General features: G+C 44.8%; 1 protein-coding gene across 1 annotated transcript in view; it reads right to left on the minus strand.

The window, feature by feature from the left end:
* Positions 1–15,764, minus strand: part of LOC147725161 (CD5 antigen-like) — a 334,692-nt gene that overhangs the window by 249,379 nt on the left and 69,549 nt on the right. The window contains exon 2 of the mRNA XM_086967128.1: positions 11,817–12,137. Coding sequence (XP_086823254.1) covers positions 11,817–12,137 — 321 coding nt within the window. The remainder of the gene's footprint in view (positions 1–11,816; positions 12,138–15,764) is intronic.

Consider the following 15,764-nt stretch of genomic DNA (forward strand, 5'->3'; position numbering starts at 1 on the left):
GACAATCCCCATATTGCCGAGTGTTTAAAGGCCATCGATGCACTCAATGGAAATCTTACTCTAGCGCACTCTGTCAAATCCCTAGGCATCACTCTAGACCCAAAACTGAATATGACGAGACACATTAAGAATTCGGCCAAAAGTGCGTTCCTTAACCTCAGACTACTGAACAAAATAAAACCCATACATTCCGCCCAATGTTCTCAAACAGGTCACCCAATCCCTGGTTCTGTTAAGACCGGACTATGGGAACGCAGTCCTCTCAGGAATTCCAGAATCACATCTGGCTCCCATCAAAACAACGCTACATGCAGCTGCCAGAATGATCACCGGTATCAAGAAATGTAATCATATCTCCCCTGCACTCAAGGAACTTAAGTGGCTCCCAGTGGAAATGCGGATTAGCTTCAGAACAGCCTGCCTCACCCACAAAGCCCTTCAAACCGGCAAACCTGAGTACCTGGCGAAAAAACTCATAAAAGCTGGCCAGGCTAGGAACCTGGGAAGCTCAAACTCCCTCCTACTCATCACACCTAAAACTAGAAAGAAAAAAACTGCGGATCGATCTTTCACGGTAAGCGCTCCCAAAATTTGGAATTCCATTCCCTCTCATATCAGAATCATTCCCTCTTTTGCAGAATTCAAAAGCCAACTCAAAACCCTGTTCCTCAACTGCTCCCTAGGAAGTGGATAGTGGGGAGCAAATAACAACCATCAAACTCTTCTCCAGCTCTAAGACTCCGAAGATCCGTGAAGGCAAATATGTCCTATACTTCAATGTGTTGCTCTTGTATTTTTGCGCTCCTCTGTGGATATGTCCCCCCCTATCTTGTATCTGATGTTTATCTGTGATGTACCTACTGTAAAGCGCTCCGATACCCTGTGGTCTGGCCAGCACTATAGAAAACTTCTTGAATAAAATAAAAATAAATCAGCAACAGTCCATGGGTTGTGGTGCACTGAGTCAGTGGCACCTGGGTTCTGAGCAGGGGATCAGGTAGATGAAGGCATCCAGGACAGGTGTGAGCAACTCCGTCCGTCTGCCAGTACCACCAATTAAGTTCTGGCAGATGGCGGTTGGAGGTGGTCCTGGCGATCCTGGCGTGTGCCTCTTGTGTTGATGCTATGTATGGGCTGGACTAGACTCAATTTGATGTGAGAGCCCTTGTGGGCCACATTTGTGGCCGGAGGCAGCGGACAGTGCAGGGCCACTGCCAATGGCGTTGATGAACCCAAGACCATCGCCTCGGAGGCCATCCAAAATCTCAGAAAAAAAGTTCCCGGACATGACCAGCACAGAGTTAGTGGCCCCGGATGCGCAGCGGCCAGCAGAGGTACCACGCCAAATGGATGGTGACGTGTGGTCCACTGAGGTGGGGCCACGTGGACTGAGTGGGTCCTCATCGAGGTCCAAGGGGAATGTGGCGGGGGTCACAGAGGACAGTGGAAGGTGTCCTCCAGGGCATGATGCAGAGGTCTGATCTCATCCGGAAACAGCAAATGGGGAGTGGAAAGCAACAGCCTCATTGCCACCACCAATGTGGTGTCAGCTGCATGAGGATGAAAACGACCCCCTAGTTCATAGACTCAGATGCGACAAATATTCAACCAGTGGTTGTCCATGAATTTACGGGATCAAACTTAGTGCTACCGGGGCTGAAAGGTGATGCAATCTGCGATGATGTCGGTACACTGATATGAACTCCGCAATTGCTAAATCAGGACTCTGTGACCTACTTGGCTGCAGTTTAGGCCAGAGACAGTGGTCAGCAGTGGCCCACATCCATGTGTCGTAGGCTCGCGATGCACAGAGTTAGCGACACAAGGGCAGTTGTCGGTAGTGTTCGATCACCTCCATAATGATGATCCTTTTTCGCTCCCGACTGCAATGCATCATCCTCTTACGCCTCTCCTTGCATGCAATGATATGCGCTCTGCCTCTGAATAATCAATGTCGTGTTCCAATTCTGTGACCTACTCGAGCTCAGCCCGTGTGGGCCCACATGCAGGTGTGGTTGCGATGCTATACACAGGCTTGGTGGCACTAAATCGAAGGGAGTATAGTGATTTCAAGTTAGCCATAAACATAGAAAGCTGTATTGCCGTCTGTGGGAGTCACTGGAAGACCCTCTGCCTTGAAAGGAGGTAACGCGAGGATAATTACCAGCTCCTTGCCGGACCCGCTGCACGGGTCCTGCTGCGTTGCCTGCATCTGTGAGCCATCGTTTGGGAGCCACAGGGCTGCGAGCTGACCCGCAGGGACTCAATCTCCCAGGAGTCCCTGCGTGAGGTCGAGACCCGCAACACCTGGGTCGCTCTCCCTGCCTGCCCCGCCCTCGCCTCAGCAGATAAGGACCTGCTGCACCAACCCTCGCTGGGATCATCAGAAAGCTGTATTGCCGTCTGTGGGAGTCACTGGAAGACCCTCTGCCTTGAAAGTAGGTAACGCGAGGATAATTACCAGCTCCTTGCCGGACCCGCTGTGCGGGTCCCGCTGCGTTGCCTGCATCTGTGAGCCATCGTTTGGGAGCCGCAGGGCTGCGAGCTGACCCGCAGTGACTCAATCTCCCAGGAGTCCCTGCGTGAGGTCGAGACCCGCAACACCTGGGTCGCTCTCCCTGCCTGCCCCGCCCCTCGCCTTACACCGCCTTATTAGTGACATAGCGCACCGCTGCGCGGGAGCGCGCGGGAGCGCCCGGGGCAAAGCCCGGGCAAAGGGCGGGCCGTCTTAGGCCGTCCAAGGTCGAACAAGGACGGGACGGGCCACCCCCTTAACGCCCAACCTTTGGCAATCGACTTTCCCTTCATCTGCTATAACCTCCAAGGATTTCTCTACTAAATCTACTAACCTCAAGCCGGATTAGATATCGCTTCTTGTCAAATAGATACCCGAACCATCATGCCTTCGGACCATGCAAAACACAGGAATATTACTGTAAACACATCGAGGGGGCCAGTAACAGGAACCATTGATCAATTTTTTAAGAGAGTCACAATTGTCCTAGAAAAAGAAATAGCGGACACTGAAAAGCGCTTATCGATGGACTTGCTAACCGGTAAGCGCTCCTCCTTAGGTCTGATTGGGAATGCCCGCTCCCCACATTTGATCGACTTTGATTCTCAGTCCTCCATTATTCCCTCCCCTAACATTAACTCACTCTCATTTTTGGGAAACGACGCGAGGGATACAATCACTCACCCACTTAGAAATTAACTAGAACCAGAACAAGAACCGGTTCCTGAAATAACTCTAGTTAGCCCCAATGCATCTAGACTATCTAGCTCCCCAAATCTCTCCATTTCCCCCCCACCTCCCTTAGATCAAATAAACAATCATACCAAGAAACGAAAGCGACAATCTTCCCCTACCGCTTCTAGTACAATCACCATCCTGAACACAACCCCTCCGCCGCCAACACCCCTTCTTCTTACCACCACGGCGCAGAATACCCGCACCACGACAGGATTACTTCCTGAAATGGAGGCAGAACTTCTCTCCAGAATAGAGGTAATAGTGAAGGCTCTCATGCTTCCTCTTATGGAGAGAACAAGACTAATAAGCTCCCATCTAGAAAAACTGGGTAAACAACTAGAAGGAAATACTGCGGCCATTCTTAAACTATCCACACAACCACACAAACACCCAGCACATAACCCCACAGACCAAAACGCACCTCTACTGGCCCAACCATCGACCAGTAGTGCGTCCATGAAACCAGGAACCAAACAAGGGAAAAAAGCGGTAGCAAAAACCTCAAAAGAAACAACAAAAAAAGATACCCCAAAACCATTAAATAGTAATCAGGTAAAAGACGGGGTAAAACCAACCGCAGAGGGCAAAAACACGATAGGGAAGAACCCTACAGAAAGAACACTCCCCGCATCTAACACCACCTCTAACCCCCCCAACGAACCCTACACCAACTACCGAGATGGGCGAACAGTTATCACAGCGCCCATATAGACCTAGACGTAGGATAGTTGATCTACCTCCTGAATCTGCACCTTACACAATCGTAATGGCAGGAGTACCAGAACTAGCAGAAGGGGACAGAGAATCTTACCACGCGCTAAAAAATAAAACCATCTATTGGTTGAAGCAGAATAGACCCCTCCCCGCACACGTTAACGGGGTAATTCTGTCGGTCAGGCGGGCTGTTTGGGTGGGGTCTAGGCCGAAAGACAAAAGAGGGGACGCCATAATTATCAATTTTAAGGATCACAGGGCGGTAAGAACTATAGGTGATTGGTATGAGATTACAGGAGGGGACAACATCACAACACACTACGTTAGCTACTTCTACCCACGGGAATTAATCAACAAGCCACCTCACCATCGCATTAGTAGGCAGCGCCCTGAGTGGAGAGAAGTAGGCTATCAATTCACACAGAATCAGTTTCTAAATCAACTCCAACACCCACCTTATCACCATCCTTACCAAAATAACCCGTTTAACAACAATTACCATCTGATCCCCTCAGGCGACAACATACCTACATTTAACCCCTTCTCAGCCCTAAGCGGCTTAGACGGAATAGATTGACTTGCCAGCAACCAATCTTCACCTGCACAACCCTTCATAACAAAAGAGAATACCCCCCTGGTTGTCACAGTTCCAGATACTCCAATTGAAACCTGCAACAACGCAAGCCAACCTCCACTTACCCAATTGCATGGAACAAGTCCGAGGGAGCAGAAAGACTCTAGCATACAGACCGAAACAAATGTGAAGCCCATCAGAACTAATAGGGAACCTATTCCAGAGCCAGACACGGTCACAAGACAAACAGAAGATGGACTAAATAAAGGACAGATCCTCACCAGGAGAATAGAAAACATCCAGATAATGTTCTGGAATGTTGCGGGCCTCCGAGAAAAAATGGTGGATGGAACATTAGATTTTGTCAAAGACTGTCAAGTAGTGGCCCTTCAGGAAACTTGGCTTACGAAAGAAATGCACCTTGTAGGTTACAAAACCTATTCCTCAGCAGGGATCGCAGGAACGCATGGAAGAGCCAAAGGAGGGCTGGCAATTTACATATCTAATACTATACCAGGTTTGGAAGTGACTGTACTTAGCTTAGAACCCAATTTTCAAATTTTAAAGCTGGTTTTCAAGACAAAGAGGACAGTAATTCTTGTTAACCTATATGATAATACAGGGGAAAATGATAGGCTAAAAATGTTGGGGGCCCTTTGCAAGAAATTATCTAGTGGCGCGAGACTAAGACCAGGGCTGGAACCCGCAAGCATCGTATGGGGAGGTGACTTTAATCACCATCCCTGTACGATGTCAAATTGCGATGTCTGCGGGATCGGAGGTGACTCAGAAGGCCAGATAATCCACTTTAGTCATTCAGCGGTGGGTGATCTATTAAATGAAACACTGTCAAGGTTGGATCTACTTATATTAAACCATATTAACCCCTCAACCGGGAAACTGGATCCCACCTACCTTGGTAGGGGCCACGAAACAACTGTCGATTACATTCTTACGACAGCATCCCTAGTAAATAGGACCGCAAATTTTAAAACTAAAATTAACACCCTGAGTGACCACTCGGCCTTAGTTTTTGATCTAATCTTAGACCAAGCTCAGCCAATAGTCCAGACTATAATGTCTACCCTCACCCAAAATAATTTACAGCTTACAAAAACAAATGGCTACACCCTGGGTTGGGGAAAGATTGACCCAACTGAGCTGACACATAAAGTGGTAACCGAAGCTGAATTTGCTATATCTAATTGCTTAGACCTTGATGCGAGTGATGAGAATGTAATATTCCACTTTAAAAAAATATTAGCTAAAGTAAATGAATGCCTTACCAAGGAACAGAAAGGGCCTAAGGAAATAAAGAAAAAAGGTTGGTTTAGTCCAGGTTGTACGGCTGCCCATAAACAATTAAAGAGAGCCCTGTCAAAAACAACAAGAAACCAGGAGGAGATTAGGATCCTGAGGAAACGATACAGGCTAGCGTGTAGAGCGCGTAAAGAGGAACTAAAAAAGGCCCTATTGGATCAGCTGCACGAAAGTTCACTCAATAAAGACAGCGATCTATTTTGGAAGGTGGTAAAAGCACCATTCCTGAACGACACAGACGACCACCCTAGCATAGATGTGGCCATTGAGGGACAAACCTGGGTCAATCACTTTGCTAAGATCTTTGGACAAACCCAGCCTGTAGTCCCTATAGATAGAAGACACTCCCTAAATCAGGATAAAGTATACCCAATCTCACTGGAAATTCAATTATATGAAGTTATCACAGCAGTTAACGCTAGCAAGAGCGGAAAAGCGCCAGGCCCTGATGGGGTCCCGGTCGATTTCTTTAAATTCAAAATAGACCTGTGGGCTCCCATCATAACTAGGGTCTTCAACGCAACAATGCAGCAAGGTTTACTTAACTCTTGGACACAATCTATATTAGTACCCATCTTTAAAAAGGGCAATAGAGAGGAGGTGACTTGTTATCGGCCTATTTCCCTTCTCGACTCACTGGGGAAAGTACTGGGAAGAGTGATACTCCAGCGTCTGCAGGAGTGGGCAGAGGATACCGGGGCCCTCTCGGATGTCCAGTACGGCTTCCGAGAGGGACTTGGAACAACGGAACAAGCCCTGAACCTGGCCCTTTTGCTGGGTAAATACGCGTCGGCAAAACGCGGGAAGGTCTACATGGTTTATGTCGACCTTTCCGCGGCTTTCGACTGCGTATCCCATGCAAAACTGTGGGTGTTGCTGTCCGACATGGGAATAGACGAGGCCTTGGTGACTTTTCTCAGGGAACTTTACTCGAACGCCTCCTCCAGGGTGCGTTTTGGAGTACGGGGCGAATTGTCGGAACCATTTTCTGTGGAGCGTGGGGTCAGGCAGGGGTGCGTCCTCGCCCCCTTCCTCTTCTCCCTCTACACAAATGGTCTTGAGGCGGAAATGTTGAGGGGGTTTTGGACCTGCCCCGAGTGAACAAGAGATTGGTGCCCGCGCTCCTGTACGCGGATGACGCGGTGCTCCTAGCACGCACCCCACGAGAGCTCCAAAAATCCCTGAACACCTACGCTAAATTTATGAGCGACCTAGACCTTCACATAAATATAAAAAAAACTTATGTGATGGTGGCGGGACAAGCCAGGAAACAGGAAAAAGCTATCTTCCTAAATAGTGAAAAGCTGGAAACCACCTCCCAGTACCCTTATTTAGGGATTATGATAGATGAGAGGCTCACCTGGAGAGCAGCCATAGAAGCACGCAAACACCAACTGCTGCGCTCTATCGCTGCCCTAATGAAATTTGCTCAAAAACTGGGGAAAAAACCCCCGGTAGAATTACTTAGGATATATAGAGCCAAGTGCCATTCCATCGCTCTATACGGGGCGGGCCTATGGGGACACAAAAATACAAATGCCCTGCAGGTAGCAGAAAACATTTTTCTGAGATTCTTGCTCGCGGTCCCAAAAATAGCCTCAACCTATGCCTGTCATGCAGAACTGGGACTCCCACACATCGGAGATCTGGCTAAAATTGAACCAATACTCCTTTGGCGCAGAATATGGGTCTCAACAAAAAACACACTTACCAAAGCTATAATCACGGACTGTATCACTCTAGACCGGGCCGAAAAAATAGCCTGGCTCACATATGTAAAGAAACTTTTTGCAGACCTGGGAATGCCGGAGTACTATTACAATCCTGAAACCATCGCCGAAATAACAAAAAAAGAACTAAAGGTAAAAGCACTGAGCTATTTCGAAGAGCTTCGCATCACTGTGGAGATCAGGAAACAATCAGTACAGCATTCCGTAGCAGTTATGTCCACCCTGGAAATGGAACCCTATCTAACATACGTAAACTCGCAGTTTGAACGCTTTTTATTAACGAGATTTAGGTTGAACATTTTCCATAGGGTGGTAGCATTCCCTAAAAGAAACAGCTGGGATGAATGCTTAACTCTTTGCCCATGCGACGAACTATCAGAACAGTCAACAATGCACACTGTTTTGTTTTGTAAATTCTATTCTGCTCATCGCAAACTTTGGTTAATACCTCTGCTTCGTTCTTTACATTTTAGAAGATGTCGCCCTGCTATGTTTTGGTTACAATTTTTAAATTCGGCTTACGTGTGTAAAGTTGTTAGCACCTTCTTAAAATGCATTTTTAAGCATAGGCTAAACCTTTAAAAAAAAAAACAACCTCTAAAATTATTTGATAAGCCAATGATGATCTCTTACCAAACTGAATTTTAATCTGTATTGCTAAATTTTATAAAATGTCTGTACACTTTTATGGTTCTCTTTGTAAAAATGAAACCGAATAAAGATTTTACTACTACATAGTCCTCTGCCATGGTGTAATCAATCAAGACTCAGTTCCAAATGTGTCACCCACTAGTCTGCTGTGTCAGCCGGTAGAGTATGTAAATGAGAAAGGAGTGCTGTGCGCCATGCTTGCGGAGGCTGCGATGGTCGTAGCAGGTTGCCAGGGTTGCGGGCATTGGGCTTGGAGTGTACACCGGCATGTAGTGGGCCCTCTTCAACACACACCGGTATCTACAGGTTGGCATTGTGGCCTGGGTGCGGAGGTGTGGGTAAGACTGGTCCTGGGGTACAACAGGCGCACAGGATCACAAGCAACCCCGCTCACGACAACAGCATCAGCCTCATGGCGGGGTGAGAGGTGCCGCCCTGGCAGAGACGTTGAGCATTCCAGAGAGGACCATGCCCATGTTTATGTGCCTTTTATTCACACCCCTACGCGAGGCTGGCGTACTCTGGACCAGCCAACTCCGCTCACGCTGACAGGGGGGTGCGTAACAAGCTACATTCCCGCTATCTTCCCCACTGGCTGGGGTGACATGGTTGCTTCCAATGTCCACAACACTCCAAACACCATTGGTGGGTGTCGACATGGATAAAATGTAAAAAAATGTAAATTGATACTTGTATAGCGCACTACTCACCCGCAAGGGTCTCAAGGCGCTTGTACGAATACCGCTGTGGAACCCGTCCTGGCTTTCCCTGTGAGACATCCACTCCTGGGCATCCACAGGGTGAAGGCCAGGCATACTTAGCGTGTTGGGGGCCGTTGTGGAGATTAAGCAAGCTATTGCCCAGAGTTGCAGAGTGGGACTCTATGATTAGAATAGGCACCGAGGCGAGAATTATCAGGTCCGTGGAATTTTTGAGCCCAAGACCCGCCGAGGCGGGGAATTGAACCCTGGTCCCGGGCTAGACCTCTGCATCAGGGTCTGCCGCTCTAACCATTGAGCTCTAACCATTGTACCGCAGTCCAGCCCTCACATCCATACCGCATTTGGCATTGTGTGCATTCTCATTCATCAGTCGCTTGCCTCCTTTGCACAATCCTGGTCCCCACCTCTTCCAACATTCTGCTATTGTGTGGCCTAGGTGCCAAGCCGTTGATGGCTAATGAACATGGCTGGGTCACGTTCCCACTGTGAATTGTGCTGTTGTGGCTGATGGGTGTGCATGTTGTATGTGAGCTTGTAACATGTGCATTTTCTGTGTTGTGAGTTGCATGATTGTGGAGTTGAGGTGTGTGGTGTGTGCATTTGGTATTTGGCCAATGAGCAGTGCATTTCCGTGTGTGTCATCCTGGTAGCACAGGTTGATGACGGACTGTCAGAGGTATATGCATCATGCACACTGCCTGGGTGGTTGGCGGCAACGTAGGTGGAGTGTCTGCACATTGGTGGGATATGTGCACTTTCTGTTGCACTTATTGTGTGCAGTGTTGCCAGGGGTACAAGTTGGAAATGTGTGTAGTCAATTGCCTCTGAACAGAGCGTGAATCCAGCTGTGGTGTACAAGCCTTGCTTGGTTTCAGTCTGTTTCTGCGCTGAGTGGGGGAAGTTTTGGTACTGGGGTACAAAGCTGATGGTGTCATCCATGACTGCTGTGAGGGACTTGGATTGGCCTGATGTGGGATGTTGGTTGTCCACTCTGTTGGTACCGTCAGCCGGTGGCCAATAGTGGTCAGGATGCAGAGGTGGGTTGTCCCTTTCAAGTTGTACTGGGCAATTACATTCCCTGGTGTTGGGTCTGTGAGGTTGGTGCATTTTCTGGGGTCACTGTTTTTGTCTGCGCTGCCTCAGTGTCTGTCCGGGGGGTGGTGGGAGTCCGGGGGGGTCCTGGGGGTGGTGGGTGTTGTTGCCCTCTTGGGTGTCCGGCCCGCATGTTCAGTGGCTCCATGGTGTCTATTGTTCTTCAGGTGTGGCTGTGGGCATGGCTCCCTTTTATGGTGCAGGCTGTAGTCCGACTTTCAACCAGGTCAGAGCAGGTATTAGTTTCCTGCTGCTAACACGCCATATTGCATGTTTTGTGGTTGTATCGCCGATCTGGCTGGTCGTTGAGAATGTTGCGAAGTGGTGTTGTCGTGCCTTTTTGCACGGGAATGCCAACTCTGCATCTTAGTAGCGATAGTTGCTGGGGTCATCTGTGGCGATGTTTTTTGCGGCTGTGATCGCGGGTAAACTGGTGCTATGGGCTGTTAGCACCAGCTTGTAAATGGGGTGATAAATTTATCGCAACTTTGGCTGTGATAAAGTGCAGTTAACTCGGCGATGACTCCTTGAGAATATTTCCCATTGGGTAGTCCTCCAGTGTAAGACCTTTGCAAAGGTCTGATGTAGAGTTGATAATCCAGATTTCAGGGTTAGATGAAATATCTAAGTTAAAATCCAGAATAATTACTTTAAGAGAGGTAGCATTTCGAAAAGATGATCAAGCATTAATAAAAGACTATGGGGCATATTACCAAGGGCCATTATCGCCGCATTAGCGGGACTTTTTACCGCTAATGCGGCGATAATTTAATCGCCCTATTACCAAGCTGTCGCTTACAACAGTTAGCGACAGCTTGTAGGGGATAGCGGGCATTAAGGGGCCCACTTTGCATGTCAGCGATAATTATCGCTAATGACACGCAAAGTAGGCGTGCCAAGATGCTAGCGACTGAAAACAGTCGCTAGCATCGCTATCTCCGATTACCAACTTTTGGAAATATTCGCGCTACGCGCGAATATCTCCAAAAGCTAACGTCTGCCCTGAGCAGTTCTTAGCCATGTTATTCAATGGTAGGTGGATAACATGGCGAAGAGCATTAGCTCGGTAATGCATGAATATCGCGGACTTTTCAGCGGTATTCATGCATTTTGGCCGTTTTTTATCGCTTAGGAGATTAACCTTGATAATAACAAGGCTCCTAAGCGATAAAAATAGGCGAAGCATGGCGATAAAATTATTGCTGCTAACCAAGCATAGCAATAATTATCGCTTATGCTTGGTAATATGCCCCTATATATCATAAATATATGACTGGACATGAAGGGAGGAAGAGAAAAAGGAGGTGGAATTATGTCAACATTCAGACCTAGATCCCTTACGGTTGATATAACTCCTTCGTCAACCCCATAGAGATGGCCAATTTTTGTAGAATCTGAGTCAGGGGCTAAAAATGCAAAACTTTGAATATAAACTTCACTTTTTGAATCTATAGTGTATGCCCACTATTGGCAAATATGTTACAAACCAGTTTTTAGAAGGAAAAAAACATTTTTCAAGAGGGCACAAAATGGAAGGACAATAACCGGGAGAGTCAGATCTTTATTGCCAACTGAATAACTTTCCTCCTGGTTAGAATTCGGGAAGTGGGAGAGAATGTAGAGCTTTTGTAGAACAAACCCAAGAAACACAAATGTCACAAACCAGAAGTGTAAAACTTACTCCAATAGGTTTTCACCCACATTTTGACTAAATGTCTGATTTGTCAGAATGACTTTGTGGGATCTGTTGCGATTCTTACCTGTGCAGTGTACGGATGCATCCCTTCTTTTATAACAAGATGATGGTGGGCTGGAGCTGTAGGAACACCGTAACACGCTGGACTCATCTCCTCTGCATCCCACATTGTATATTAAAGGAGCCCTGTTCGGGGGGGCTCCAAAGACAGACCCTCCAGGCGCTGAGATTGGTGCTCCGCACCCCAGCTGTCTGCAGACCACTGCGGCATCGTTCATATCCCAATACAAGTCGCAAATTGTTCCTTCAAAGCCATTGCTTATAACCAGCACAACCCCAGCACAAGAATCCGCAGCATTAGAGAGGCGAACAAAACCTGTATCAACTGGAAAGAAACAGAGAGAAATGAAACGTTTACTATATTTCAAACCATAAATGTATATATTAAGTGCAACTCCCAGCACAGTGCCCTCATTTCAATCTCACCCAATCACAGGGAGGAGGGTGAGTGAGAGAAAATGGAAAAGACAGAGAATGATAAAGATAGAGCAAGAGGTAGAGTGAGGGAGAAAGGGAGAACAAGAGTAAGCAGGAGAAAAAAGAGGGTGAGACCAAGAAAGAAAGAGAAAGAATGAGAGAAAGTGGAGAGAGAACAAAGAAAGAGAGAAAGAGAGAGGATAAGAGAAGCTGGGGTGAGAAAAAGATAGAGACGGTGAGAGAACAGGTAAGACAGAGAGATGGATATGGAGTAAGAGAGAGATAGAGGGGAACAGGGACCAAGAGACGGAGGAAGAAAGGAAATCAAGAACACAAGAGAGGGACTGAGAACAAGAGAAATGGAGGGCGAGTGAAAGACCAAGGGCCATATGTAGGTAGCTTAATACCGGTCGGAAACGGCCGAAAATTGGTAAATTTGCCATTACCGACCGGTATTTAGCTTTTTCCAATGTAGGTGGCTTGATTTAAGGAATAAGTAAATTACCAAATCCTTAATATACTGAATCAGTAAATTACCAAATCCTTAATATACTGAATCAGTAAATTACCAAATCCTTAAATCCTATGTAGGGAGCACCCAAGCAAGTGCATTTTTGATTTAAGTTGTTGGTGAAACCTTTAAAAAAGCTATGTTGTGCTTTTTTAAAAGTGCCATGTGGCAGACATACATGCCCTTAGGGCATGTATGTGTTCCACATGTGCAAACATGCATGATTCAGGGGTGCAACAGGGTATCAATGTGACACACTGCCACCCTAAATATGTTCCCCCTATTACCGATTCGGTATTTACCGAATCGGTAATGGTGAATGGCTTCCCATTCATTCCTATGGGCCTCCGAATCGGTAAATACTGAATCGGTAATACCGAATCGGTAATACTGAAAATTACTGAATCGGTAAAATTTGCCGAATGTTTACCTACCTACTATTTACCGATTCTGAAATACCAAATCGGTAACATTCGGTATTTCAGAATCGGTAAATAGAGATTACCTGCATATGGCCCCAAGAGACAGAAAGAGATAAGATAGAGAACAAGAGAAGGAAATAGGGAGTGAAAGAAAGTAGGAGAAAAAGAAAGAGAATTAGTGACAGATCAAGAGAGAAAAAGCAGTAGTGTGAAACAGGGAGGGAACGGAAAGAGAAGCAGAGAGAGCATGAGAGGGTGAAATAGAAAAATTGAGGGAGATAGAGAGGAGAGGCATAGTGAGAGAAAGATAGAGTGAGGGAGAGCAAGAGACTAGTGGAGCAAAGAAGAGAGAGAAGGAGGGAAAGAAAAAGACGGAGGGAGACAAGAACAAATATGAACAATAGAGAGGGGAGCGTTTAACTCAATATCAATATATTCTTTATTCAGTTTAAAAAAATATAAAAACTATAAAAGCGGTATAACAGATAAAAAACATCATTGTACATAAATTAAGCGTCTTATCCATTAATAACGTTGGGGGTCCCTAACCATGCTAACTAATACAACAAATTTCTTCATTTCGAAAATTCATTTATTTTCACAGGGAAAGGACTTTTCAAAGGTTTGTTCTATGTTTAAAAATGCATTTCAAGAATTTAACAATATATTTGTATGTCCATTTGGTCTCTAGAAACTGCAGTCGCAGCATGGCTGGGCGACATCTTCTAAGACCCATTAGTTTTAGCAACGCTACCAACCAAAGATTACGATGACTAACATAAAACTTACAAAACAGAACAGTGTGAATGGTTGTTTGCGCTGAGGTTTCATCACATGGACAAGGTGTGAGGGTTCTATCCCAACTGTTTTGCTCCAGAAAAACCACCAATCGGTGAAAGATGTTTAGCCTAAATCTTATCAGGAGGAATCGCTTAAATTGCGTCAGTTCGTATAATGGACATGGTTGAATAGAAAGGGTAGTCTGAACCGTCATTGAGTGTCGGACGGAAGCTTTCATTGCTTCCTTGGCAATTGACAGCTCTTGTAGGTGGCTCAGGGCCCTTACTTTCAGTTCCTTCCTAGATATTTCACAGATCGTATCAGCTGTGGTGTAATAATTCCCAAGTCCCAAATCAGTTAAAAGATTTTTCACATACCGAAGCCAACTGATTTTAAGTGAGTGGTCTAATGACATACAGCCTGCCACTATTTGCTTAGTAAGTGCATTTTTTTTTATGTCCAGATTCGACGCCAAAGTAAAAGCGGTTGAATTTTTGCTAAATCCACCAAATACGGGATCCCCAATTCCGTATGACAAGCAAACGTAGAGACGCATTTAGGTGCTGCTAGCAAAAATCTTTAAAAAGTGTTCTCTGCCACTTGTAGGGGACTGATGTTAGCGGTACACAGACAAAATATCGATTTTTAAATATCGATATACAAAAATATCGAAGTTTAAATATCGATGGGACAAAATATCGAAGGTAAGTAATATCGACAGTCTTAATATCGATATTGGTATGATATCAGTAATATCGAAGTTGTAAATATCGATGTCAATAATATCGAAATTAATAACTTTGATGTTACTAATATCAATTTTTAAATAAATTTAGTGTATATTATATTGTATTTATTATGTTTTATTATTTATTTTTAATGTAATTTAATTAAATATTGTCTTTTACTACTGTAGCGGGTTGTGGGTTTATAGGGGAATAGGGTGGGAAGTAATTTAATTATGTTAAATTAATTATTAATTAGTAGGAATTATTAATTATTAATTGAAAAATAATTTTTAATTATTTTTAATTAATTGATTAATTGATAAATATGTTCTGTAGTGGGTTATGGGTTTATAGGGGAATAGGGTGGGAAGTAATTTAATAATAATTAATTAATTGATATATGTTTGTACATATTTTAATTAATAATTAATTGGTAATTAATTTCAATTAATTAGTTAATTAATTAATATAATTTTTGACATATTTATAATTATTAATTAGTTGGTAATTAATTAATATTAATTATTTAAATTACATTAATTATAGTAATGTTTTATATATAATTTATTGTTATTCTTAATTAATTAATTGGGGAAAATAATATTAATTATTAAATTAAATTAATTACAGCAAATGTGCTAATATATTTACTTTATTGTTATTGTTAATTAATAATTAATTGGTACTTAAATAATATTAATTAATTTTGGGTAAAGGGTTTTTTTTAGGGTTCTGGGTCAGTTTTCAGTTTTTGGGTAAAGGGGAATGTTTAGGGTTCAGGGTCAGTTTTCAGTTCTTGGGTAAAGGGGTATTTTTAGGGTTCTGGGTCAGTTTTCAGTTCATGGGTAAAGGAGTATTTTTAGGGTTCAGGGTCAGTTTTCAGTTTTTGGGTAAAGGGGTATTTTTAGGGTTCTGGGTCAGTTTTCAGTTCATGGGTAAAGGGGTATTTTTAGGGTTCAGGGTCAGTTTTCAGTTTTTGAGTAAAGGGGTATTTTTAGGGTTTAGGGTCAGTTTTCAGTTTTTGGGTAAAGGGGTATTTTTAGGGTTCAGGGTCAGTTTTCAGTTTTTGGGTAAAGGGGTATTTTTAGGGTTCT

The sequence above is a fragment of the Lissotriton vulgaris genome, chromosome 4_1 (assembly GCF_964263255.1).
Source record: "Lissotriton vulgaris chromosome 4_1, aLisVul1.2, whole genome shotgun sequence".
NCBI classification, from domain to species: Eukaryota; Metazoa; Chordata; class Amphibia; order Caudata; family Salamandridae; genus Lissotriton; species Lissotriton vulgaris.